At 40.7% G+C, this 24,957-nt stretch overlaps 1 protein-coding gene across 1 annotated transcript in view; it reads left to right on the top strand.

The window, feature by feature from the left end:
- zbtb16a (zinc finger and BTB domain containing 16a) overlaps positions 1-24,957 on the top strand; it is a gene marked incomplete at its 3' end in the record, with an annotated part of 153,915 nt that overhangs the window by 40,511 nt on the left and 88,447 nt on the right. The window contains exon 3 of the mRNA XM_080509229.1: positions 18,290-18,387. Within this exon, the coding sequence (XP_080365355.1) occupies positions 18,290-18,387 (98 nt within the window). The remainder of the gene's footprint in view (positions 1-18,289; positions 18,388-24,957) is intronic.

Raw genomic sequence — 24,957 nt, forward strand, 5'->3', positions numbered from 1 at the left:
GACAAGTTTATATTTCATTTGGAACCGATGTGCAGAAAGTGAGATATCAAAAACTCCCAGCACAGGAATTGTAAGTGATGGGGAGGGCTGCAGCAATTACGTTAAGACGGTAAAATGACAAAGTTTTTTGGTGGTGAAATTGTTTCCACTTAAATCCCTGCTATTATTTTAAAGTAGATTGTTTGAACCCACACTGTAAATAGTTTACCCATGCAGCTTTAGAAGGAATAAGCTAAATTAAAGAAAAAAGAAAAGGAAAGCCAGCTGCAGCTTTGGGATCTGTGGCTCGGGACTGGCAGCTGGTAAATCCAACATTTTTAACTTCTTGGAGGAAGAGAAGCAGCGAGTGGCTCATTACCAAACCAAGGTACGATCTGAGAGGAAGGAGATAGGAAAAAAAAAAAAAACTGCCACACTTTTGTCTGTTTCCTGACAGCTCAGGGCGATGACGTTGCTCTCATTAAGATCAAATCTTCCCTTTTATAATGAACACATTGACAGTGAAAGTGAGGCCGAATGAGAAAGGACAGCGCGTTCGCTCCCTTCACTCCTCTCCCATAATCACCCACCCTCCGAAACCCCCCTGCTCCGTTTGATTGGCATAATGAGGTGAAGGCTAGTTGGCACAAAGCTGCTCCGGGGGGCAAATGGAGACATTATTGTTGTGTGTGTGTGTGTGTGTGTGTGTGTGTGTGTGTGTGTGTGTGTGTGTGTGTGTGCGCGCGTGTGTGTGTGGTGTAAGAGGGTGTCTTGGCGATCACACCCAGGCCCCACTGGGCTATTAATTACCCTCTCTGTAACATGGCATCTGCTGAGACGGGGCGATAGAGCAAGCACTGCCAACGTGGGCATAGCTGCTCTCTCTCCGTCTCTTGTCTCTGCGGACCCCAGCTGCAGTCCTGCTCTGCGCTTATTGGATTCTATCTACATGTATGATTGATTCAGCACCTGAACTGTGCTTTTCATGACAAACAGGCCACACACACATACACACACTGCAGAGAAAAGCACCCCAGCTGGCAAATATTTAACCAACCATGAGTCTTCCAAAGATGCCCGCTTTGTTGGCGTAGGCTGGGGCAGTTTCTCAACAGCTGTTTGATTTGTGGTTGTAGAAGAAGAAAGGTAGGGGTGTTCTCCTTCAGAGAGCGGTAACATTGTGTTTGTTGTGGTTTTTATTCCCATTTCATTTGAAATATAAAAAGCCGTTTTCTTGTTTCCATCGACTCCACTGCACTTTCTCATCCAGTTTTACCAAATTTCTTAATTAAATTTTGCAAATGAAAACGAAACCAAAGCTCAGTGAGACAAAGAAAAGTATTTTGGCATTGCAAAGATGGGAGTGAAGCTTTATTTTACCCTTTTTTGTTAACTCTGACCGAGCTAAATTTTTTTCAGTTTGTGATATTTGTTCCTCTATAGATGCTTTTGAGGACTATGGGCGTTATTTTCATATAAATGCACGACCAGCCTTTATTCAAAGACGAGGGAGAAGATGGTCGGCAAATTCCCACCAAAAAGACATCATGCATATTTGAATGCAACTCTGTATCAACACTATGTATGGAACCAACACTAAATAGTGTGTTAATTCTGGATAATACCTCTTATTACTTTTAAACACATGGCTGAGAAACACTGAAAAAGAAGCATTCACTCTTCTAATTTAACAATAAATTAGTTATATAGATGTTTCTTCGATTTCTTCGAGTTCAGTCTGCTTAATTGCAGCATGTTAAGGAGTGGTATTTTGGGGTGTCTCTGCTTTCCTGTGCTCATTGCGGAAATGTGTGGATTTCAGTCAGCAGGATTGTGGCTGAGGTCACTGTGCAATGATGAAAATCAATGAACTAATTTATGACGAGTGGAGTGCCTTTACTACGACATGAGGGAATATCAATATCACCTGCCTCTCATAGTTAAGCATAGGAACACGCATGCACACTAGTTTTGGCCATGGAGGACATTTAAAGGTCCTATTTGTTGTTCAGATCACCATCCTGCTCCCTGTCTGGCCCCCCCACCACACACACACACACACACACACACACACACACACACACACACACACACACACACACACACACACACACACACACACACACACACACACACACACACACACACACACACACACACACACACACACACACACACACACACACACACACACACACACACACACACACACACACACACACACACACACACACACACACACACACACACACACACACACACACACACACACACACACACACACACACACACACACACACACACACACACACACACACACACACACACACACACACACACACACACACACACACACACACACACACACACACACACACACACACACACACACACAGAAGCGTCTGGTGAGTCACAGCATTAGCAGTCATATCGATTTCTTCCTTTATGCTCTCCCTAACCTGTTGTAAAGAAAAGGTACACCCACACCCCTCTCACTGCCAGCCCAAAACACCAGACCACATCACATTTGTCACAGCAACCTTCAGAATACACACAAAAGACATTATATTATACAATATAATTAAGCCAGAAGTGGAGTAAAACATTTCATTATGTAATAATTCTATTGGGCAGGAATGCACTAATTTATCCCGCTGTTGTCGTGGTGCTCCTACTGTTTCATTTCTCTCCTAAAGCAATAAATAAAATGATTTTGCTGAGCTGATGGACCTTCCTGCTATATTGGCTCTTTCCAAGGTATATTGGTGTCACAATTGGACAAGTTAGTGCATTATCTGTCAGATAGTACATTATCAGTTGACTGTAGTCGCGTGTGATGTTTTTCCTTGCCGGGGTCAGGCGAAAGTCTGCTCTCTAGTGAAGGGAGCGACCCCGGCCTGACACCCAGACGCTACTATTTCAGTGTTAAGGCCCTCCGGCCAAAAAGCTGTCAGCACATATTTTATCCTTTTGCTCACACAATATATTTTCCCACTCTGCTCCTGTTCTCCCTGGAACGCCTGTCTCATTGTTTCCTCTCCCCTCCGTGTACACAGAAGTGACACCAACCTAGTGTGTGGGGGGAGGCGGCAACCTCTTAAGACCATTCATACTAAGAGTTGTGATTATACTCCATCGGGCGAAGGACCCTATTTGGTAACGTCAGTTTTTGCACCCTATGTTCAACGAGTTATACTCGGCAGTAATGGAATAAAAAAACTTAATAAAGCCTATAGCTAGCCAACATTGTAATAGAATATTACAATATTCACAATACCATCTTGTAAATAATCTAATAAATTATTACATGGGTAATAAAGCAATAAATGAAATAATTTCAGAATAATTTTAATTCAGCCAATAATGTAATGTATCAGTAAACGTGCATACTTTGGAGCACTGTCTCAATTTCACCATGTATTTTTAAACATGCCATCCGTTGAACATCATTAACAGGATCACAATAGAACCTGTCGTGCTCTCACAGCTTTTGTACTCAATTGAAATTGGGCTTGAGTTTTTGCGCCTGGCACCTTTAAAAGCTTCTTACACCTGCCTTTTGCAATCGCAGCACACCTGACGTGTAAGCAACACTCGCTTTTCCTTTCTACTTGCTACACTACACCAACATCATTAACTAACTCCCGGGCCTCTGTGGCTGTATAAAACTTTAAGAAAAAAAAAAAAGACACATCACTGTGTTATTAACTATATTTCAGTCCACATAAACTCAAACTCTCACATGACCCTCCGCTGTGCAGGCAAAGGCACCGATTCAAGTCGACAGAAATTCTTGGCACCGACCGCCCACTTCATTCACTGGCTGCTGTTCAGCTGTCACACTCACTCGCTGAAGTTTTCTCCCCTTAATAGGATGCTGCGAGGGAGACGGTAGGTACTAATATAAGCTGTGACAGTCACAAGCAATATGTTTATCCATAGTTAACCATGCGTTTTAGGTCAGATATGATGAGGCTGAAAGGAAAGGCTGCTGCCTTGTGATGGCAAAGGAGCTGAATAAGAAGAGACATCAGGTATAAATAAGAAGTGAGCGAGCTCCGGTTACATAACGCACGCCAATGATTCCCAAAGTCGGGTTTAGGAACCTCCAGGGAACATCAGCGGAGCTGCCAGAAATAGGAGCAATTGTCATGCTTCATTATCTTTTTGCTTCCTTTGAGCTAGCTTAGTCTCTAGTAAGTCATATTTAATACATTTCTTTTCCCATAAGGACAACCAACACTTTTTTGAGGGGGGAATTTTATTTTGCTTTATGAAAAGAAAGTTTTGCGGGAGGAGGGATATAATGCAGGATAAGTAGTTGATGGATTTTTGAAGTTTTGAAACCATAATTTCATTAATAACTTATTCTAACTCACTAGTATAACAAATGCATTTGATTAACTTTATAACATCACTGAATCATGATTGGCAAGGTAAAGTTTACACAATACAAAATTAGTGTGGAGCTATTGCTGATTTGACTTTTCAAACGCCATGTCAAAAATTAAAAGGGATCAGGTTTCGGAAATTAGGAAGGAACAGAAGAAAACAATTCTACTGCACAAATAAATCAAAATGACATGCTACTATTAAGTAGGATTAAACACAGTACAGTAAGCATGGGGTGTAATGAATTTACATGAAATACTTCATGAATTAAACAAGAAACCTGGTGCTGCAATCTTAAACCGTAAACAAGAATTTTTTATTACAGACACTGATTTGTACAGGAATATAGGAGTATTGCAGAGTCTCACCACCCATTATACACACACACACACACACACACACACTCTGAGATGAGAGCGACTTGTTTACTGCAGCCCCGCGGAGCTCCGGCTGGGGCTGTCTGGGACGCCCGTGGGTGCTGTGCAACTCTTGGAAGGCAGACGTGCGGTGAATGACAGTGCAGATGGCCCAGCGCCACCGCTGCCACCTGAACCTCCTCGAGCCGCACAGACACACACACACAAACTCACGTTTGTGAGGTCGGACATATCAAAACAACTTCCCTGTGGACATCTCAAGTGTCAAAATAAGCCCTTACAATCTTACCTCGCTCCCCCCCCCTCTTCTTTTAAATACTTTTTATTTCTGTCTCCACACACCAAACCCAAACACATGCTCGCAGAGTTTCTCCCACAAACACTGAACTGCCAGTATCTTTTTCCCAGAATGCGATCTGTCCTGCATTACAGGCCGTACAGTAAATCAATCCCAGAGGCGCTGCATAATAGTTTGTGAGCTGTTTCCAAATACCAAAATAATCACCTTGTCAACTGGTCCGCTCCGGCTCTCACAAATAAAATCACAAGGTCTCCTTGCAGTCTCCAGACAAACAAGAGTGTGTTTACACAGAGCGGTGTATGAAGTCGGGACTCTGCTGTCAACCAAACACTGAGAGTGTGCCAGTATTTTTCAGAGATAAGCAACATCTGGACATTAGGATGAGTGGTAATTTTGGAGCAATAACATGTCATGTTCATGCATGTTTGCAAACACGTACATGTGCTTATTGCGCAATTTGATGGGGAAGGGAGATGATGATAGGGGGATATAGTCCTTCTCTGGTTGAAGTATCCCTGGATTTGACCCATTTTCACCACAAATACAAAAGCATCAAATTCATGCATTTAAAGTTATTTAAAGTTATTTCAATAGCTCTGAACTCGTATACCACACACTGTTATCTTCACAAAGTTGTACATTTTGTTTCCATTCAAACATTGTAGATTACATTGTAATCCTTGTTAATAATCTTGTGAATCCTTGTTAATAAATTACGTTTGCTGAAAGGTGCTACTTACAGGGTTTTCCTCTGATTACCTTGATTGTATTAAATTTTACTAAAATATTGTTATAATACATTATAAAAAGCTAATGTCCTTGCTTTAACACGCCCTGTATACATGAAAATTACCCTCAAAACTAAGTACTAACCCTAACTCATCTGCGATTCAGTTATAATTTTCAATGTTTTTGAAGTTTCTGTATACCACTTTAATGATGTTCATTTAAAAGCTATGAATCTACCTTAAATAGAAACCTCTCCATTTGTTTTCCTGCAAATTAGATTTGAGTCATCGGTTTAAAAAAAAAAAAATTTGCTTAAATTGTATTATTATAACATTTCAAAGATAAAGATCACAATATACTTCACAATAAGACATAAAACATCTCTGGTCCAAATATGATTTAAAGGTCATCTTGTATAAAAAAAAAAATCTAAATTGCATTTATCCATTATTGTACAATATAAGCCAATATTTTTGGGGTGAAATAGTTCTCTCAAAATATGTTTTTTTTAATGTGATGCCATCATCAAAGGTCTTTGCATGAATTGCATGTTTGTACCTTCCCCTCAGTTATTTGGCATATTGTCAATGTTTTAAACATGTTCCTAACTATAAAGACACTGAAATTATACATTTATTTTGTCAAACCTATTGTCACTTCCATGTATCATTTATGTGAACCTTAAATTTCTGATTGTTTTGAACAAAATATTTTGTAAATGTTTTCTCCAATTGCATTTAGTTGCTTTTAAAGTCTCAATAAATGGTCTTTATTTTGAGACATATTTCACACAAAGTCAAATGTTTCTTCAGCTCTCGAAGCCTTTTATTCGCTCTGTTCGTTATTAACTGCCACGGCACAACCAAAACTTGTCTGCAAGGTCAAAGTTTCATCCACTGCCGTCTAATCTAATTTGAACTCTTTCCCCGCTGTCGCACTCTCCGCTATCTGCATTTAACCGCTTCTCTTGTGAGTGCCTGTGCCATCACACAGGTTGTCGCTGCCGCCGTTCTTGTTGCGAAACGCGGCTTTTATTGATGTAACAGGTGCTTAGCTCGACTGTGGCAGTCAAAATAACACATCTCCTCCTCTGTTTGGCTTTCAGAATGGAAGCTAAAGTTAGACATCTTTGAGGTTTTTCTGCCACTTGATGGAAGGTGATGCCGATGCATAATGCATGAGGAGAGAGGGAAGACTTTGTCTGGCTGCTTTTTATAGACCACCAAAGCTCTGCTAGTGCACACGCCATAGACACACACGCACGCACACGCCTGAACCAACCGTCTCACTCGATGCGCTGTAACCTCTCACAGATCAAGAAAACAGGAGCAGAGACGAAAAACAGGAATCTAGCAAACTGGCAACATTGTCGAGAATAGGGAGGGGAAAAAAAAAGAGAGAGAGAAAGAAACAACAAGACGAAACAGAAATGTTGACGTGCTATTTTCAGACGGCGGAGTCTTTTGATGCTCAAAAGAAATGCAGGGGGGAAGAGGGAGCAGCAGGTCTTGTGTTTGTCTCAGAGATGGGCTTTAACAGAAATACTTTATACATGTGATCTTACATGCTCTGCCTCCGTCTTTGTTCCAACACTTGAACGAAAGTGTCTTTAGGTCTTGTTAAAATGAGGGGGGGAAAGAAATAAAATAAAAAGGATGGGAGGGGAACTGAATGTCAAATGTTTTGCAGGCAAAGCCAAGCTTTTGGCTTCCGCTCGCAGACTTTTGCAAACACCATTTGCTGCCCTCAAAAGTGTGAAGTTATTTTCTCCTTATCCCCCTAATCCTTATTTAACCAGGCTGGTTGACTAAGAGCACACTGTCATTTATAGTAATGACCTGGGGGAGAAACTGCAGGGAGCTGCACATATACACACTCACACCTGTGTGCTTCGCTTCGCCTCGGCACTATGATGCTCGAGCCTCCGCTGCAGCTCCACTCCTTTACTGTATCATTATTTTTCACTGTTTTGGGTGTCTGGAGAGTCTTCATTTACATGCAGTTATTTTGTGGAATCCGTAATAATGTCACCTCTATTGTCTGTCCAGGTTTAACGCTTTATGTCAGTGTTTGCAGTAATTTCTTTCCCTAACTTATTCTTGGTGTCACATTTTCAATACAACAGATCTTAAATTTGCTGCCTTTTTATTGTATAATGTAGATCACAGGTCTCAAATGTATTTAGTTGTGGATGTGTGAAATTGGAGTGTTTTTTTTTCTTTGTGTCTCTTGAACTATAATCTATTATGGGCAACAAAAGGTGCAATCTCAGGTCCTCACTGCAAGTGTTGGAGAGCAATGAGGGGAAAATGCTTGTCACTTCTCAGAAAACAGGATTTCTGTAGTTTTCAGCCTGCGTGTTTGACAAATTCATACTCGTGATATTGTAGTACTGCCATCAAAGTTCATAAGTTAGCTCGCTTTGATTTGCTGCATCAGTGACCCAGGCCGACGGGCCGCATGTTTTTCTGATTTCACACATTTTATCTCAATGTATTCCTAAGACTTTTAAAGATATCAGATTGTTTTGAAATCCAAGCCTGTAATTTTGTATCAAGCTGTGAGCAATGAAAGCCATTTGAATGACTTGTGATTTTGCTTTTACTTTTACTACTTTCATGCTTGGGAGACACCTTTTGAAAGCATAAAAACAATACGTGTTGAACCAGAGCGATGCTGCCGTTTTTGTCCTGACTTTGCTTACAAAAGGTTTTATTTGGACCAATTAGTCTTATAGACGACGGACTGAAACCCCCTGACTGTTTTTGCATCCTTCACCTCCTCACAGTTTTCGTTTTACAGATTTTGATATATTTCTTTGCAGTGAGATTTTCTCCCGGCAGCCTGTTGGATTTGAATTACAACCTCTGGGTCGTATTCTCTCATCACCTCTCATTGAATGAAAGGACTTTGTCAAAGTGGTGGAAGCACTTTTACATTGAGTGCAACTGTAGAAGAGAGGTTGAAATGGCTTTTCTGAAGGTATTAGAGTGAATCCGACTTTTCTAAGCTTTCAGGGAAATCCAGGTATCTTACTGGGATTAGTCTGAAATAGTGTCTTACTACCCGGGAAACACAATTAGAAGTTCCTTGTTATTGTTCTCTCACCGTAAAACTAATACTCTTCTAAATGTATGTTCTTAGCCCAGATCTTTGGGTGGTGATAATTAGTGCAAATTTCAGTTGAGACTGTTTGTTTTACTTGTTTTTCACCTCAGGTACAGGATCTATGCACATCTAGTAAGCTATGAGCACCCCCTCATTTACTTTAACTGATCTTGTAGATCAGTCCCATTCCCTCTCTGAAGCAGCAACATTTCCTCTTTTATATATTATGGAGCGCACATAACATGCTTGCAGGTAGGAAATAAATGCAAGTCTTAATTTAATGCCACTCTATACCTCCAGTACTTAAAAAATAAAAAGTAATACGCAGCTCTTTTTCTATTTCATAATGAAGTTGGTGACAACATTTATTAAATGTTTCACTTTGAGGCACAAGGTGAATATCCCTCACACTCACAACGGTCATTAATTAAGACTCCAGTGGCAAAATAGGGTTTAAAAATCACTGATGTAACTTGACAGCTCTTTTTTTTCTTCTCCTTCCATCATATCAACGCATTTGCCACTATTCTCCTCTCATAATGCCGGATGTTGAATATCACCCTGGTGCTGAGGCTTTTTAAGTCTATTTAACAGCAGAACATCCATGTGAAAGGAGCCCATCTGCAAATGACAATATACTGTTGTGGGCAAAAGAAGGTAGAACATTTCTTTTCATGTATGGAAAAAAAAGAAGTCTTAAAACTTGCTTCCACTTGAAATTTCAGTAGAAAATCCTCCTAATCTAAATTTAGGAGGAATTTGATCACCCCATGGAGACATGTGAAACAGCACATAACTTTTCACTGTGTATGAATGCATTACACAAAATTGCTAAAATGTTCAAATATGTCACCCAGTTGGTTTTAAACAATTAAACTAAGACTGTTTCCAGTGCAATACAATTTAGAAATGCACTATTGGATCCTCCAATGTATATTTGCTTGATTTGGTCATCTCACATGACATCCATCTTCTTATTTTCTTAAAAACTCCACATAGTGGAGGTGCATGTTTGTGAAAAGCAGCAAGAGGATTTATTGGACACAGAATTCCCAGACGCTTCACTTCAAAGCCACGTCCATGGCCATTAACAGTTTACGTGATACGTTCATTAACAGCTGCAGGTTAGGACACCTCTTGTGGGCTAACTCAGACATGACTGATTGGTTTTTAATGAAACTCGTGGATATCATTTATCTAACTACTCGCAGCCAGCTGTCAAAATTTAACTCATTATGAAAATTGAGCTAATCAGATTTTGATGAAAGTTGAGAGAAATTGACTCCCACCAAAGGTTCACTCCATCTTTACAGGAGGTGGCATATGTGGAATCTCTTATTGTGTTTACAACAGGGAAGTATGTTTTTTTCATCTCTCTTGAGATGCCCTAAGGGCAACTTTAAGGTCGGCAGTGCCTGAGATATTATAAATAACACAATGAGGATGAAAGGTGGCGGCGGTCTCCCTCTCCATCCTTCTGTCTCCCCTCTTTTCCTCTTGCCCTACTGCTCATCTATGCTCAACACGAGTGCCTCGGCATTCGCGTGTGTGGCTTGAATTTCTATGAACGTCTCCCCGGCGGGGGGACAACGGGGGCCAAGTCATTGATATGTGCAGGAGGACTCGGGATAAACAGCCCACACCGTCCGGTGTTACGCCAGCTTGCCTGATACATTTTGATTGAGCGTAGACAGAGAGGCTGGATGGGGGGGGGGGGGGGGGGGGAGGGATTGAATTGGAAGGGAAGCTTAAAAGCAGGGATAAAATGACAGAAAGGGATCTTTTTTTTCTTTTCTTTTTTCCACCTGCTTCAGACTGTCACAAAATGGACGCGTGTAAATGTTAAGAACCACACGTGGCACCTCTCCAGGCAAGATGTGCAATCACCAATGGGCTTCAGAGGGCAACCAAGGGAAGAGATGGTACATTCTCTCATGCTCCTTCTTTTATTATTTACTTTTTAAAATCTGACCTTTTATATTCTTTTTATGTACTCTCTGATGGTCCCTTTGTTTCATCCACTACCAATATTTGAGTCAGTCCAGTCCCATTAATGGATGAAAAATTTGTGCTGGAGAGGATTAAAAAGAGGATCAAGAAAAACGAAAAACTACTTTTCCACCCCCCCACCCCCTAGTCTCTCTCTGTCAGAGACCTACAATAAGAGGTGGCAGCAACACACTGCACCACTTATGGCCGCATTAGGATCAGCCACCAAAGTGTCACTGAATTGCCTCGTGCATCATTTTGGCTTTGTTCACCCTGACAGCGAGTTGCATGTGTATCCAAGTGTGTGTGGCGAGGGTCCGCATCCACCCCGCGCTTTTATCCTCAAATGGATGCACCATTGGGTGGGCTTTTACTTCTGGAGTGCATTATCCCACTTACACCATGGATAATTTTGAAAGTCTTTTTATTGACCAGTGTTTGTAGTGCAGTCCTTATTGACCCATCTTTTCTAATAACATCACGTTATTCACCCAGTTACTACTGACAGTTACCCTTGTGTCCAATTCCAAGCTTTCTCCTCATGTAAGGTATATTATGTGCTTGTATTATGAATATCTAAGGAATTTACTTTGTTAAAATGCATGATAAAAATGTATTATAATAATGCCTCACTCTGCAACCAATAAAGTTGTGTTGAGTTTCTATGCCCTTCCCACTACCCTTTACAATGTATATTTGATTGGCCATTAAATAAGTCAATCTGATCCTGAACGCACCTCGACACCTATACAAATATCACATATATACAAATATCACCTATGATAGATGATATAAATATTTAAATTGAGAAAAAAAAAGGTGTTTATGGCCTGCCATAGACCTTTGAAGCAATTTGTTCTATGTTAAAGGCTTCTTGGCTATTTTTGACCTTCAGTGGAAGTAAACTCAGATGGCGGATGGTAAAACAAGTTTAAAACACATTATTTACCTCCTCCCATCTTATCAGGTTGCCATAGTGAGGAGGACCACTTTCATTAGATGCAGTTCAAAAATAGTGTTTATTTGGAGTGATGCTTCCGGCCACCTGATGAATCAAAGTCTGACCAAACCTCTCTCTTTTTTGTTTGTTTTTGTTTTTATCTCTGTTTTGTCTCCACTTTTCCTTGGGGGAAAAAAAAATACAGTTCTGAGGGATGTTTCAGTGCTACCGTTTTTGCCAGATACCCTAACTTTTCCGTTGATGCTGGACATGCCTTGTGCTTTTGGTATATCTGAGGCTTTTCACTCAAAACAGCTGCTGTCTGCCTGTTTATGACCCAGTTGAGCAAAACTGTGGCTTTAAAGATGTCTGAAAGCTACAAGAAGCTGTGGACTTGTTGAAATGACATATTTTAATCACCTATAATTCATATATCTATCATTAATAGCAATGCACAATAAGTAGCCCAATATTGGCTCGATCATAAACCAGCATAGTTTTGATTTAGTTTATTTTCACTCTGTTTAGCCTGTGCTATATATGTATGTGCATAGAGATAAAAATAACAGAAAATGATAATGAGAACTAAAACTGACCTAATTAGTTCCCTGAAATGTCAGCAACAGTATCATGGTATCTCCAACACCAGCATTTAATTATTGACAGTGATTCACTTTAATTTCACTCATCAGGACTAACATTTCCTCCCTCAATCAATCATTTAAAAAAAAAAAAGCCACATAATCGCATTGTACAAGTGCTCGGATACAGACACAGACGAGATAATATAAACCGTTAATCAGACTCAAAGAGCAAACGGCTGAGCTCGGATAAATCAGGTGACGAGCAACAACCTTCAAGCCAATCCACCCCATCAAAACTTGGGAAGCTAATTTGCCCTGGATGCATAGGAATGTTCTCCTTGCAAAGGCCTCCAAGCCCAACTCTAAACTTGCTATAAAAGTATTGATTCCAGTGGGCTTGTTTGATTTTTAAGATTATTAAGAATCAAGTCTGTTTCTGTTCTCAAAGGGGGAATAAAGGGAGAAAAAGTTGGTATCAGTCAGGAGAAGCAGAAAGTTAACAGCATTTCAAAAAAAAAAAAAAATATATATATATATAGAAACAAGTATTTCTGGTGTTTGGAGCTAACAGCACACGCTAGTGAGATAAACAGGGTTGACAACTGTTTGTCATTACCAAATGTCTCAAGATGCTCAGATGTATCACCGCTCCTAGTATTTAAGTCCAGGCTCCATTCGGCAGCGCTTCTTTCCCCAATTATCAGTTCTTTTTCTCCCTGACCCACACAACTAATGAACAAACACGCACACAGGCTTCCCTCAATTTACCACCTCTTATCAATTGCCTCCCTTTATCTTTTAGTGTTTTCTTCTTTCCATCTTAACCCCCTTCAGTCTGCTCTTTCTCTCCTGAGCTTTTATTTACAAACATCATTTCGGGGTGTTTTATAGCTCCCTTCAGGAACAGAGGGTGGAAGAAGGGAAACATTTTTAGAAAAAAATAGAAGATGAAAGGATAGATGAGGACAGGAAACAACTCTCAAGGCTGCTGGGGGAGAAATATACTTCAAGCAATGTGAAATAAGCGAAAGCCATCAAGCACAGCTCGGGTATTTTATTTTTTTGTCTAATAGTTTGGTGAGGGTTTCCACATGAGTTTGATTTAATGTGGTTTGTTTCCTCCATCGAAGCTCAGTCGTATGAAATCTGGATGACTCAAAGCCATCAGAGACCCATGAAGGGGAGGGGTGGGGGTGAGTTCTTTAACTTGCATCAGTATATCAACTTATTTTGACTTTTTTAACGGTGGTATACTAAAAGCAGGGGGCAGGTGGGAAGCCTGGGTCCTTACTTCAGCAAACGCAGTGCTGGTTATGATATATGGGCGGCCAAGTCTGGCGGCAAAATGAGGAGGGGAGGGAAAAAAAGTTCTGAATTACACGAGGCAAGCTGTTACGGCTCAATAACACAGGCCTGTAATCGCCTCACATTTCAAACATACACACATGAAGACAGACAGCCCCTTGGTCGGGCTGCTTTTTTATGGGGAAGCACGCCGCGCGAGGTGATCAGCATATGTTTTGTTGACATAAATTTAAAATTTATGGCCGTTGTCAAAAGTGACTGTTGGACAAAGTCGATTATTAACTGAGTAAATGGCCTGAGAGAGTTTTATGTGAACTTCCTTAATGGCTACAGTCAGTCTGTTTCAAATCACCTTCCCTCTATCACTCCCTCCCTTCACAAGCACACACACACACACACACACACACACACACACACACACACACACACACACACACACACACACACACACACACACACACACACACACACACACACACACACACACACACACTTGCATACTGATCATCTATTTCTGAAGCACAACATGAAAGCAGACAGTTACGATGGGATTTGAGAAAATGTGTTTGGAGAGCGAGTCGATCTCAACTCAATCACTAAGCAGAGACAACATTTTTGAGTCCTTTTGCATATCATTAAACCTATTTAAAGCACTGAAGTGGGCTGACAGAATTACTGAATGGCTATTATTATCTCTGCTTAGGCAGACAGAAAATTTCAAGGTATATAAAACATACCGGTACCTTAAAATACCGATGATTGTGTAATGCATGTTGGACTGTAATTTTGCCCCAATTTCTCCACAATTCTGTGTGAATCAGAATTTTTTATTTTTTATTTTTTGTCTCGTGTGAGGCATGGAGGAGATCCAAACAAACATACAGTGCTGTCAAAATAAGTGGTGCATGTAAATCTCTGCTGTTCACCTTTGAAAACCATCCAATGGACCCAGCGCACATTTAACCATCCTGGACTGTTTTTTCCCCCCTAAATATTTAGTTTGATTAGCAATAACTTAATCAGCATTTTGTGTAATTGAGCCTGTCATCCTTCACAGATCATGGTTTTCAATAATTTACTCATAATTTTCTGTCTTCAGATTCAAAACAAAACTATCCAGGTGTGCACCATTCTTTTAGGGTGCTGTATCACGTCCAGCTCAAATTAGTCTGAACATTATTTGTGTAACATCAATAATTTGCTATTTTATCAGGAGGAAGTTATTTCAACTTATTAAGTCGAGCAGAAGAGGTTTCATGCTCCATGAATTGCTAAATTTCAAAACATTAATTATGAAGCTTACGTATGATGTATCGTGCTGAAAATGTGATGCAGAATCTGACTCATCTTTGCATTTGTGCTTCGGTGTAACAAGCACTTACACTTTCCAATATATTAAAACCAGCAGTCAGCATAATATTTTGCTTTGATACTGCAGCGATGCTATTTATCAGCTGTATGTTGTGGAATTTTGTGAGTTTGTGTTGAAAAACAGCCTTGACATAATTTTTTTTTATTAGCAGCATGTCAGGGTACTCTTAAAGTATACATGACCTTGAAAGAAATAATTAGCAACACTTCAGCCATTATTTGTAATAATTAGGATAAATGTCTCAACCACAGTAGTGTGTATGGTGTAATTTGTTGTCAATTGTCAAGATTATTTTCTTTTAGTCAATAAAAACAAAAAAGTATGCACGACCTTGAGGGAAACGACAAGCTCTGTTGGCTGCATTTATCGTTTTCAGCCATTATTAGCAGGATTTTGGAGGATTGCCCCAACACGAGCAGTAACAATTTTTTAAAATGTACCTAAACATGTGCTTGACCTTGACATAAAAATTGTATGAGTAGCATATATTTCAATATAAGCTGTTAATATTAGCAATTGGGGTGATTTTCCTTGTAGCTTTATATGCATGACCTTGACATAAAGACATTTCATGTCCCACAGTATACATATTGTTAAATTCCCCTAGAAAGAAATCATTTGTGTTTTATTAGTCAAAGTCCAAAACCTTCCCTTCGACAGACTGAGTCCCTTTAACAGGTGCCGTTACCATCCTGTTGAACATCAAGAAATGTGCTATTTTGCTGAGTAGCGCCGGGCTATTGCCGTTAAATTTAACACACTCTCAGCTGCGGACGCACACTTTGCTCATCCGCACTACATTTACGGTGGGGATACATGGCATTGGTTCCACTTTGAGTGCCCTTAATAAGTCCATCCATACCTTATCAGGGCTCTGTCTGGGGGACACAATAGTCAGATTGAGGAGGGACACAAAAGGCCTTTGAAAAGCTTTGTGCTCCGTGTGTGTTGTGGCTCACCGCTTAACGTGTTTCCTCTCCGTTATCGCGGCGAAAGTGTGAGTACATCACACATGACCCTGAAAAGAAGAAAACGCTTGTCCACCTCTTTGTCCACTCTGCTCTTTTGTGTCACTCTTAAAAATAATTAAAAAAAAACTGTATACCTATGCTTCTCTCTCGAGAATCGCATAGAGTGCTAATGTGAAAAGTGGGTCAGAGGCTTCCAACAACATTATGAGTAAAAGGGAGTTATTTGTGTCGAGGTTAAGTTCCATTACAGAGGTGACAGTTTGTTGACTAGCAGTAGCTTCATTAGGCCATCATACAATTCACCCATAAGACATCTTCCAATCTTTTGAAATTGATTTGAGTTGTCCAGCCCTGTGTTTAACCAGACGTAGACAGTGATGGCTCACTGATACTCACTATTCACATACTGTGGGTGTTTCTGAGGAAAAGTGGGTTTCCCTATATGCAAGTACACTACAGTTTAATATGCCACAGCCACTGTACCATTGCACTTTTATATCTGGGAGTGTGAGAGCATCATTTTCCTTCCCAGCTTTGTCACTCATGCCTCTTTGTGTCACTTTCTTTCTCCTTTTGGCTCTTTAAGTGTCCTTCCCTTTTGGGGGCAGTTGGCATTAATAGGACCTTTTAATTACTCAGTGGTTGCTAAAGGGCTGTCATTCTGCCTCTGGTTTTCAGGGTCTCTCCAACCTCTCTCCACTAAATGGTTATCATGACTTCTTCACCCTCTCTGCTTTCACCTTTATCTGATAATTTTCCTTCATCTTTTTCAGTTTCAAGGATGTTTTGCAGCAATTAATTGAGTGAAGGCATACTAGACTTGATTGCTTAATAACTCCTGCAGCCATTGCCATAGGACACGCTATAATCTCTCTCTGTCTGCCTCGGTCTCATCTTCGCTCCGTCTCTCCCCTACCCTTCTCCAGGCACAAAAGAGAGCTGTAAATCAATTTGCATTCGACATCTGACATCAATCAGTCATGTTTTGGGAGAGTGGCACCACCTCCTCCTCTGTGGCTTTGTTGAGAGTCTGTAAGATGGATGGCTGTCATCTCGCCCAAGTTGAGCGGATCTCTTATCAAGGGCATTGTTTCCCCACGAATGCACTTGGCTGATCACTCCGTGCCGACTCACTCGTCGGTGGAGACTATGAAAAGTGTTTGACGTTGTCTTGTTTCTCCTGTTGGAAGCAAATGCTCACCTGAGTATAGAATCACACCCTTCATATGCACGCAATTGTTTTTTTCCTTTGCCTCAATCTGGCACTGTTTAATCAAAACAATATGCAGCTCACATCATCGTGTGAAGGTGCAACAGTTCTGCAAGATTAAATTTGTCAAATCCGAAATGGCCTTGACTTGACAAACCATCATTACAATCATGGTTTGTGGGTGTGAATTTGTGTAGCTCTCTCAGGGCGAGGTGTTTGAAGTTCTCGGGAGGCTTAAGGCACCGTGGCAGTTGTTTGGCAATTCGTGTCACCTTAATTGCTTTAGAGCACTTTCAGATATCTCTCAAGAATAATATGCTTTGTACTGAGCCGAGGGGTCTTTGAGGATTTCGTAACAGAGAGTCATGAGGCCAGACTTTCTGTTGTCAGATGTTATTTAGTTAGCTAACCTTCAAGGCCTTTTACCACATAATCAAATATTGACCCTTAGTCTTGTCTGACCTTGTGCACCTAAACTATGTTACAACTTAATGACTGCTCATTTGGAAATAGGCAATTAATTCTGATAGGGTTTCTTGCTCCGAGCTCCAAATATCGCCATAGATTGTGAAGCTATAGTCGAAAACCACCTCTGTAAATGGTTTGCACACTAAGTAGCTGTCCTGCGAGTTTGCATGAATAAAGCACCTTATCCATCTGCAGCACTCGAGATGCAAAGACTTGATAATGCCTCCACTTGAGCAGCACCTTGTGATTTACAGCTCCAAGTCATGGTCTAGTGATCCGTGCAAAAATATACGTGTGGTTGCTGGACGGCATGTTACACTGACGGTGATTGTTATATGTTGACGTTATGATTGATGGAGTGTGACATTTTCTCTTAAACTGCAAAAGGCCAGACTTGTTCTTTTTATTTATTTATTTATTTTCATTGAAGGTCTTCAGTTACGAGCAATAAGAAAAGAATCCAAACATCTGTTTGAGTGACAGTTTTGCTTCACCTGACTTGACTGCATCGCATACACTGATTACAGAGAGTACAAATGTTTGTTTTTGCTTCTTTGCCAACAGAAAGATGCACAGTGGAATGAAGACCTACAGCTGTGAGCTGTGTGGGAAAAACTTCCTGGACAGCCTTCGTCTAAGGATGCATTTGCTGTCTCATTCAGGTAAAGACTGTAAATCGACAAACCCAAACACACCTTAACTACCAAAAACCTGCGCATCAGATGCTTCTGCATTAGAACTACAGACAAGAGTGAAGTGTGTCAACCTAAATTAAAAGACATGTATTCATTTGGAAATGTGCTTTGCTGCACGGTGGTGTAGTAGTTGGCTCTCTGGCCTCACAGCAAGAAGAACCCAGTAATGTGGTCCGCTGTAACACGCAAACGCACTAATATATTGTTATAAAATGTCGGTAACCAATAAAGCTCATCTCTTATATCTGTTGCTGTTAATTCGGAATGTGCTATTGAATTAATCTCTTGTTACAATGCAACAGATTCAGTTCTAAAAAGTTATGAAAATCTACTTTTGAATGAAATGTTTCATAGTTTAAATTCAACGTCTCATCAGACTACAAATTAAAAAACAATCGTGCACTTAAAAGGCCACCTGAAGCTCTCTGGTGACCTCCAGCCCCACACCTTGAGAAACGCCGGGATAATTATTGACTCTATTGTGCCTGTGCTCGTGTCTATGTGTTGGCCAAGTAATGGACTTCTTGTCGGCTGGTATCAGCTCCAGCTCACTGCAACACGAACATTAATGAAAAGAGTATGGATAGACAAAAACGAATGAATAAAACCCCATTAAATTATTACAAAACCCTCACCTCATAGGGAGAGCATGTTTGATTAAAGTGTAGTTGGGGGAGTCTTTCTCATCAGTCTCGGGCCTTTCAAGATTAAAAAAAAAAAACACACACACACATGCACCACTTCCAACACTTTCCAAAGCGAGCTGTTCAATTCTAAACTGATGCCAGTTAATTGAGATTTAGATGTATCATAGTTACATGTTCCACGCTGTATGGGTACACAAATCTGGCTCCCTTTGCAGTTTATGTTGCCTAAAACAAAAGCAGATTTGATGTAGCAACGGCTACAGAAAGGCTGAGGTGAAGGGTCAAAATCCCCCCAGTGAAACCCCACCCATCAAATAAATTTTTGACAAGCCACTAAAGCAGTGGTGGAAGAAGTGATTCAATTCCTGAATAAAAGTATCAGTAAGTCACGGTAAACGTTGTTACAAGCCAAATGTTAAGGAGCCACACGTTTTTTAACAGTGTGTTGTATTTTTTTTAAAAGAGTAAAACAGACACTTTTACCTCTTGGATTTGTCTTAAGAAAGAATAAACTGATAACCCAGCGACTACACGAGGGATACTTAAACCAAAGCACCCTGGCTGTCTGGATGCTTTTCCTTTTTGTTCTCTTAATTTAGTAATGTCTTTACTTTTATCTTTAACCTCCCACATTATATTTCACTCCAGTGGATGCATTTCGTTGCATTAAGAACTGAAGTTAAGTGGCTTTTGCAGCCATAAAGTTGTTCTTATTGGGTTATTAACATGACTCCAAGCAAAAGAAAAAAAGAAAAAAGAAAATTGGTTATTTCCCAAGATTAAGATGTATGTGATTACACATAAATTAAATAAATGATCCTGCAAAGTGAATCTCTTAGTCTTTGAAACTTAACTTTACCCTTGAACTGTACAAATACAAAGACTGGCTATTTAATCACATACAATACAAACACACCAGAAATCCACTAAATAATCGCATATTTGCTTATCATGCTGTAAATATGCTCGTTCTGATTAACTGACCATTTAGCAGTGATTCATGGATTGAATGACTCCTCAGCCGGGCAGCTCTGTAAAGCCTAACCAAGGAGCTGCCTGCACATCATCATCCTGTCATCTCACCCCTCTGTGACATTATAGGTCTGAAAGGCAGGACCAGTCAGAACACTGCACACATTGATTGGATCGGTCTGATTCTATTACACACACCCCTCGATCACACGCTTTCTCCTGTGCTCCGAGTTCACTCAGCGCTGCATTTAATGGCTTGAGCCCTCTTTTATAGGCAGCAAAGGGTTTCCCCACTCCTAAGGCCCCAAGTGCAGATGGTTTATTGAGACACTGTAAAAGCCATGGAGCCTCATGAGGCGAACCCCCTTCTGCACACACAAATCCCAAATGCATGTGTTGATTTTGGAGGCTTTTGTTTGGTACTATGCGTGTTTTCCAGGGCGAAATGGGGCGAATTGTCACACTTGACACTCGCATTGTCAGGACCACCACCACATACACCCCGTTCTGCCTGCACCTCGCCTTTTACCAGTATGCAGAAAACCATAATAACAGGGATCATTTTGCTTGTTCATCTCTCACCAAAAATCAAACAATGACAAAGATGGATGTTGACACTCCTGCTATGTTGTGACAAACATGAATGACAAACTTGCGCTGTGCCAGTGAATTGGCTCAGCAAACAACATCCATGTGTCAAAAGCATAAAGTTGCTCTGCAGCGACTCACGATGTATTTTTAAATTGCACCCTATTTTCACAATCCCTTCTGCAGACATGCTCCTGTTTCTCTCTCGCTCTCTTGCTCGTTCTCTCTCTCTCTCTCTCTACAGAGTTGTGAGATTACCTTGATTTGCTCTCTGCATCCACTTTATCATATGTTTACTTGCTGTGGAATTATGCTTTAACTATACAATATAAAGTACCAGCTTGAAGTAAATACTGGTTAAATATATATCAGTAGTTAACAGTAGAAATATTTTGACAGGTTAAAGCCTTTTAGTTATTCCTGGATTGTGATATCTGATTAACTTCACGTTCTTGTGTTGACGTTTTTATGACTTTTGATCATTTCATAAACATTTAACTCAAAGTAAATATATCTCTACCAATATATTCAACAAAGTCCTCTCTTGAGGTGTATAGGGCGAAGCCTTGATTGTAAGTGATCCTGCTTTGATAGCATTAGTAGCAGGATTTTAATACAGTATAAAAGTAGCAAAGTGTCGGGTGCATTTTGCAAAATGTTAAATTTCATGAAAAGGCCAGTGAGCACACGGTACCTTATTTCGACTTCATCCATCTTACACACTGGTTTCGACAACTTTTGGTTGCAAGTCTTCAGAGAGACAGACAGTCTCTCTCTCTCTCTTTCGCTCTATCTCTCGCACACACACACACACACACACACACACACACACACACACACACACACACACACACACACACACACACACACACACACACACACACACACACACACAGATTCTCACCTACGGGCAATTTAGAGTACCCAATTAACCTCCAATGCAAGTTTTCGGACTGTAGAAGTGAACTGAGAAAACAGCTTGTATACAAAGTGAGAGTATGAAAAGTCTGCACAGAAAAGTGAGAGAATCTCAACAAACCAGTGGTCTCACTACTAACCACTACGCTATCATACACCCACTATTTCAGATTATCTGCCTACAAAATGATTCATAATGTGAAGATATTGTAGTTTTATGTCAAAGAAAAAAATTATTGATTAAAAGCACGATATCAAGAATGTTTTAACCTTGAAAGACAATATAATTTAATGCTGTATTCTGTATATTAGACCATTTGCAATATGCATCCATAATCTCACAGTGCACAGCAGGTAGGAAAAAAAAAAAACCCTGTATAACCAGATTCAGTGATGACTCCATCTGGCTCGACTGGTTTGAATTAAGGGAGAAAAGAAACATGAATTTGTTGCAATGTATAATAACTGTAAAGACAGTTACACTCGTATTAACTTTGTTGAGAAGAAAAAGTCTGCAATGAATTTGCATTCCTTTTATCTGTAACATGCAACAGATTGCAGAGTCGGACAAGACTATCGAAATCTGTTCAAGTTTACAAAATAGTACAAGAGTAGAGAAAACGTTGAGACGTAGATATGTGATTCGAGGTTAAAAATCAAGGAAATCAGGGAAAAGAAGAACATGAGCAAGGCCTGTTTGAGTTCAGTTCTCAACATCCAGAAATCTCCTGTAATATCAACAGGTCGCTAATAACAGTTTGCACCCCTTGTCACAAGGTGAAAACTCTGCTGATAGGAGACCAAGTGGAAAAAAAAAAAAGATTGAGTGCTGAAAACTCGAGGAAGAACCACATACCCCACCTTGAGAAAGGCAACCAAGCGGAAGATGTGGGCAGTGTATTTTTAGCAACGGTGGCAGCAAGTGCACAAACTTTTCTCTCTCTCTCTCTCTCTCTCTTTCTTTTTTTCCCTCTTTCCATGCGGGGCTGTCTTGACGCATGACATCAACCTGTACTGTTACACACATCACTGTTGATTCATAGTCGCTTTGGTCTGGCGTAAAAGGCAAGACAAGCGCTTCTGTTGAGACAGGCGACGGTTAGGGAAGAGACAGCGCCGAGGCAAAGCTTCTTTGATAGTTTTTGTTGTCTTTTTTTTGCGCTTTCCCCCCCCCCCCCCCCCCCCCCCCATCACTCCACCACCACCAGCACTTCCACCTCCGCCTCCACCGTTTGACTTTCAAGGCTTTTTCTCAGTCTGACATCGCGTCTCGATTTTTATCGTGTCTCTCTGTAATGATGACACTTCACCAAGTCCCAAAACCCTCAACCTCAGTCCCTCCTCCTCCTCCTCTTCCTCCTTCTCTTTCTCCTCCTCATCCCCCCCTCACCGCTGCCGCCGCCGCCGCCATCATCCTTCAGCTCGCTTCAGAAAAGACAGAATATTGGGGAGATGAAGCGAGAGAGTCGCGGGGCTTTTTGGTATGCGCAGCGTGTCGTGGATGTGGAGCATTTCAGACACCGCTGCTGCCTCCTCCTCCTCCCCTTCACTCCCTCCCTCTCTTGGTTTCCACTCTGTCTCTCACCCTCTGACTGTCTGTCCATCCATCTGTCTGTCTCTCCGTGCTTGTTGTACGGAGGACTTGGCAGCTCTCCAGTCTGGGCTGCCTGCCACCACTGAGGGTACAGTATGTACAGTCTACCTTGTGCCAGCCATTTATTTTTTTTTTCCCTTCTCGTCTTGTTCTGTCTCAGCCCTCTCCATGTTGTTGTTTTTCTTTTTTCTTTTTTTTTTTAATCTCAGCCTGACGTTTAGTGTTTGACAGCCTTTGCTGAGCCAAAGCCTGCAGATGGGAGGTTCGGGCTGGGTGGGGAACTGTGACTCAGCCCCTTTAGGGTGCAGTTGGAGGTCTTAGATGTTGCCTTTTAACAACAGAAAACATAAACTATGGATGATGCTGGTATTTTGTGACTTTCATAATGCAACAAGTGCAATACAAACACATTCACACACACACACACATATATATATATATATATGTTTTATATATATAATTTTTTTGATTTTCTTTGTTTTATCCTGATTGCATTTGATTGCAGTTCTACAACCTTGATCTTTACATTCATTGAAATGCAGGGAGGACACTGAACCAGTCACGCATTTTTATGCACTTTCTTCCACCCAAACTTTTTTTGGGGGGTATTTTTTAAGGAATCCCGAGAAAACAAGCTCATGCAAATTCCATAAAGGGCATTTGATTCACCTGCAGCCGCAAATCCACAGATTCACCATGCCTCCACTTCAGAATGTTTGTTATAATGTCACTGGAAGAACATGCAAATTCCACAAGTCCTAACTGGATTCAAACCGCTTCCTGTGAGGAGACCAGACTGTATCAAATTGCCTCCACTTAATGTTTAATTCAAGTCAACCTGACAGCCTTTTTCACCTCAATTGCATCGATTGTTTAGTAAACTTATTCTCAGTTTTTTTTTTCCTGTTCTTTATTTCCCAATTTATATTGTTGTTCATTCAGATTTAGTTGGTGTCTGGTTCAGTGAAAGATTTGCGTGGCAGCTTTTGTTCTAACAAGCTTTAACATTTAAGAAGTCTGGTTTCTGGAATCGGCTTGTAACAAAAGTGACTATGTAACTTTAAATGCCTCCAATCTTAATGCCAACAGATCACGCTGCAGAGAGATTTTCAGTTTATTTAACAGGATATTTAAAAAGCACCAGCTCGAAACAAAACCTAACACTGATCGCACTATGGCACTAAATATTACGTGTGCAGTTTCAATTCACTGCTTGGTAAAATGCAAATCAGTTAAACTGTAAATTATCAGTTTTATTTATTTATTTTTAAACGTGTGTGTGTGTGTGTGTGTGTGTGTGTGTGTGTGTGTGTGTGTGTGTGTGTGTGTGTGTGTGTGTGTGTGTGTGTGTGTGTGTGTGTGTGTGTGTGTGTGTGTGTGTGTGTGTGTGTGTGTGTGTGTGTGTGTGTGTGTGTGTGTGTGTGTGTGTGTGTGTGTGTGTTCACACGTGCGTGTGTTAAAGCTCATCAAACAAGACCAGACTGATATGATTCAGTTTGTTTTCCAAGTGAACCGATGCAGCATAATAAGATTACCAATAAGACCCTCCCTGAACACCCGCATCGCCATCTCTCTTACCACCAACTTTTCATCTCACTGCCTTTATAGCTTAACGTCTTAATCCTCTGTTTACAGTATGTATACATAGTAAAGAGTTAATGGATTAACAGCCGTGTATGTGTGTGCGTGTGTGCGCACACGCAAGAGAGGGAAAGAGAGCGAGCTGAAGTGTATTTAAAGCGATCCATCTTTATTTAAGTAGCAGTCGGAGGCAAAGCGCCTTGCTCAAGGGCACAGTGTGATGATATATGAATGGAG

The sequence above is a fragment of the Blennius ocellaris genome, assembly GCF_963422515.1.
Source record: "Blennius ocellaris genome assembly, chromosome: 14".
Taxonomy (NCBI): Eukaryota; Metazoa; Chordata; class Actinopteri; order Blenniiformes; family Blenniidae; genus Blennius; species Blennius ocellaris.